The following is a 4,298-nucleotide window of genomic DNA, read 5'->3' as shown; positions in this document are numbered from 1 at the left end:
CTGCCTCTCTCTCTCTGTGCCCCCTTTTCTCAGTGGTGCTGGGTGAAGTGATCAAGGCCTTCAGTTCCCCTGAGAATGCCGTGAGGATGGAGGAGGCCCGTGACAACGCCTGTAACGACATGGGCAAGATGCTGCAGTTTGTGCTGCCCGTGGCTACCCAGATCCAGCAGGACGTCATCAAATCCTACGGCTTCAGCAACGATGGAGAAGGCAAGTCCGTAAGCTGTCGCAATCCGAATCGGAGCCTCCCTCCGGGCTGGACACACCCCTGCCCCGGTGCTTGTCTCGAATACAAAACCGGGGAGGTTATGCTTCAGTTACATAGGGCACGGGGGAGACCACAGGGGGATCTGTGCTCAGTATTGGTCTCCTTGTGGAAGCAGCTCAGAGTAGGTTTACTGGATTATTAGCTGGAATGGACCGGTTTTGATCTGAGGAAAGATTGGAGAGGCTGGATGTATACTGCTGGAGTTTAGAAGCTGGCTTGCTTTGGACATGTAAGATCCATAGGATCTGTGGGTAATAGATGTAGAGGATGTTTCCTCCTGTGGTAGAGTATAGAACTGCGGTCAGTGTTTCTTTTTCAAAAAAATTTGGTGGTTGCTCTTAACCAGATAAAATAAAATTTCTTGCTCTGAGTGTTTGGTACTATTTTCCTGAAAAGATGCTGGAGCGGAATATTTGACAGGGGTTTAAGGTTTTGAGGGTAGGCAGGCGTGTGGAGATCAGATCACAGGTAGGACATGATCTTTCTTGAATGGGGGAGCATGTTGGAGGGCCCGAATGCGCTGCTCCTCTTCCTCATTTACACACAGCCTACCGTCAATGCTGCAGCACCCCTCACTCCGTGTTCGAGTTTTCTTCTCTCCACGCTGTCTCCCTTCGTGCAGGGGGCCCCCTGGAACCGTCCGTCCAACGTGGAGCTTTCCCTCCATGCTGCAGCCCACCAGCCCAGCACAGCATCTTTCCACCCTGGGGGGGGTGTCTCCCCCTCTGGTTAAACCTGAGGCAGATTGTGAGGCGTGAGCCCTGTGATCCGGGCGGCAGTGGTGTAGCTCAGTGGTTAGCACCGCTGCCTCACAGCGCCAGGGACCCAGGTGCGATTCTATCCTCAGACTGGGTGGAGTTTATACGTTTGTTGTGGGCAAAGTCTTAGAGAGAATTGTAAGGGATAGGAGTGTAGCTCAGTGGTTAGCACCGCTGCCTCACAGCGCCAGGGACCCAGGTGCGATTCTATCCTCAGACTGGGTGGAGTTTATACGTTTATTCATAGAGTGTGGAAACGGGCCCTTCAGCCCAGCAAGTCCACACCGATCCTCCATAGATTAACCCATTCAGAGCCATTCCCCTATCACTCTACATTTACCCCTGACTAATGCGCCTAACCTACACATCCCTGAACACTGTGGACAATTTAGCACAGCCAATCCGCCCTGACCTGCCCATCTTTCGACTGTGGGAGGAAACCAGAGCACCCGGAGGAAACCCACGCAGATGAAAGTGCTGCACATTGGAAAGACAAGTCAGGGCAGGACTTCTACACTTAATGGTAAGGTCCTGGGGTGTGTTGCTGCATAAAAGGACCTTGCAGTGCAGGTTTGTAGTTCCTTGAAAGTAGAGTCACACATAGACAAGATAGTGAAGAAGGTGTTTGGGATGCTTTCCTTTATTGGTCAGAGTGTTGAGTACTGGAGTTGGGAGGTCATGTTGCGGCTGTACAGGATGTTGGTTAGGCCGCTTTTGGAATACTGCATCCAATTCTGATCTCCCTGCTATAGGAAGGATGGTATGGAACTTGAAAGGGTTCAGAAAAGATTTATAAGGATGTTGCCAGGGTTGGAGCTACAGGAAGAGGCTGAACAGTGGTTCGCACTGCTGCCTCACAGCACCAGAGACCCGGGTTCAATTCCCTCCTCAGGCAACTGTCTGTGTGGAGTTTGCACATTCTCCCCGTGTCTGCGTGGGTTTCCTCCGGGTGCTCCGGTTTCCTCCCACAGTCCAAAGATGTGCGGGTTAGGTGAACTGGCCGTGCTAAATTGCCCGTAGTGTTAGGTGAAGAGGTAAATGTAGGGGTATGGGTTGGTGTGGGCTTGTTGGGCCGAAGGGCCTGTTTCCTCACTAAGTAATCTAATCTAATCTAATAGGTTGGGGCTGTTTTCTCCTCCCCCTGAGGGGTGACCTTATAGAGGTTTATAAGATCATGAGGGGCTTGGATACTGTGAACAGCCAAGGTCTTTTCCCTGGGGTGGGGAAGTCCAGAACTAGAGAGCGTAGGTTTAAGGTGAGAGGGGAAAGATTTAAAATGGACCTAAGGGGCAAGGTTTTCACACAGACTGTGATATGTGAATGGAATGAGCTGCCAGAGGAAGTGGTGGAGGCTGGTACAATTACAGCATTTAAGAGGCATTTGGATGGGTATATGAATAGGAGGGTTTGGAGGGATATGGGCCGAGTGCTGGCAGGTGGGACTAGATTGGGTTGGGATATCTGGTCGGCATGGACGGGTTGGACCGAAGGGTCTGTTCCCGTGCTGTACATCTCTATGACTGTCTGGTAAATAGCTTCTGATCTGCTTCCAATGTACTTACATCCTTCCTAACATCGGGAGACCAATATTAACAACATACGAGGAAATCTTTATTTTTCTGGGAGCACTAGAATCGACACAAGATTGGTCACAATTTCAAGATTGTCAGCAGGAGAGCTAGGATTGAGATGAGCAGAAACTTCTTTACTCAGGGAGTTGTTAAGATTTAGAAATGCATTTCCTGTGAGAACGGTGGAGGAAGATTCCAGAGGAGGTTTCGAAAGAAGGCTGCATGTATATTTGGAAGTGGTGAATTTAGAGGGCTACGGAGACTGGGCTGGAGAATGCGAGCAGCTCTTTCTCAAGGCGGGACAGACATACTGGGCCGAATGGCCTCCTGTTGTGCTGTAAAATTGTATGATTCTAAGAAATCAGGCATGACTTAGCCTCAAAAACCTTTTTGCAGTAACTGACAAAAATACTTCTGCTCAGAAAGGCTACACACTTTTTTGCACTCTTGGTGAGGTGGTCACGTCTTGCATTTCGACCAGGGCTGACCCTACCTTTTCTCAATCCCTGATTTACAATTCAGTTCAAATGGTGTTCATTGCAATAACATTCATTACAATATCATCCCCGTGCAGCCTTGAGCGAGAGGGTCAACGTTAATTTTGCTGGAATCCATTGCCTCCATAATTTCAGGTTCCTCGGACTCCCAGTTGAGTATTCCTTTGTTGACAGGTTTAAAGCTCTTCTATCTCCTTTGAAACTCCCCTCTGTCCACTACTCATTCTGCCAAAACTTTCCCCCACCCCCTCCCCTGACCTCCTGACTTGACCCTTTAAGTTGCCTACGATGTAGCCTATCCAGCTTAAACGCGCAAAGTATAACTCACGGGGAGCGTCAGGATGTGAAAGGAGCATTCGGAACGGAGGCCTGTGCTGCCCTGTCAACTGCCCCTGGCTGATCGTCTGTCTTAATTCCACTCTCCTGCCTATTCCCCACATCCCTTTATTCCCTCAGAGAATCCGCCTACTTCAGGCTTAAATTTCCTTGACGTTGGGCTCGCACGCTCCTCTGGGCTGGAGGATCCCAACGATCTTCGAGTGAAGCAATTTTCCCCTCAGCTTAGTCTGAAATGCTTGACCCCTTACCCTGCAATTCTGTCTCTAACTTCCTCAGTGAAACTACCTCTGACTAGAATCCTGAATGTTTCTATGAACAGAGGAGGAGCAGCAGCAGGAGGCCATTCGGCCCATCGTGTGCTCCCCATGACGATGGTCTGAAAATCTTCAACTTTCCTGTGTTTCAGTGAGGTCACCTCTCAATCTTCGAAACCCCAGACAGTATAATCCCAGTTGATAATGGATCAACCCCGTAATCCTGTGAGTGATTCTGGTGATCCCAGAATCTGGAGCTGGACCACCTCCTCCAGTGCAAGTATATTCCAGCTTACAACTGGGGTCAAACCAGTATAGAGCATAGAACAATATAGCGCAGAACAGGACCTTCGGCCCTCGATGTTGCGCCAACCTGTGAAGTATTCTCAGCTCGTCCCCCTACACTATCCCAAAATCATCCATGTGCTTATCTAAGGATTGTTTAAATCTCCCTCATGTGGCTGAGTTAACTACATTAGCAGGTAGGGCATTCCACTCCCTTACCACTCTCTGCGTAAAGAACCTGCCTCTGACATCTGTCTTAAATCTATCACCCCTCAATTTGTAGTTATGTCCCCTCGTACAAGCTGACGTCATCATCCTAGGAATAA

The 4,298-nt window shown here is 49.5% G+C and overlaps 1 protein-coding gene across 1 annotated transcript in view; it reads left to right on the top strand.

Moving 5' to 3' along the window:
* The window catches only part of grcc10 (gene rich cluster, C10 gene), a 14,432-nt gene that overhangs the window by 5,805 nt on the left and 4,329 nt on the right, over positions 1-4,298 (top strand). Inside the window, exon 2 of the mRNA XM_043685665.1 lies at positions 34-210. Within this exon, the coding sequence (XP_043541600.1) occupies positions 34-210 (177 nt within the window). The remainder of the gene's footprint in view (positions 1-33; positions 211-4,298) is intronic.

The sequence above is a fragment of the Chiloscyllium plagiosum genome, unplaced genomic scaffold, assembly GCF_004010195.1.
Source record: "Chiloscyllium plagiosum isolate BGI_BamShark_2017 unplaced genomic scaffold, ASM401019v2 scaf_4332, whole genome shotgun sequence".
NCBI classification, from domain to species: Eukaryota; Metazoa; Chordata; class Chondrichthyes; order Orectolobiformes; family Hemiscylliidae; genus Chiloscyllium; species Chiloscyllium plagiosum.
The sequence above is the reverse complement of the archived record's forward strand: the minus strand, read 5'-3'. Positions and strand labels throughout refer to the sequence as shown.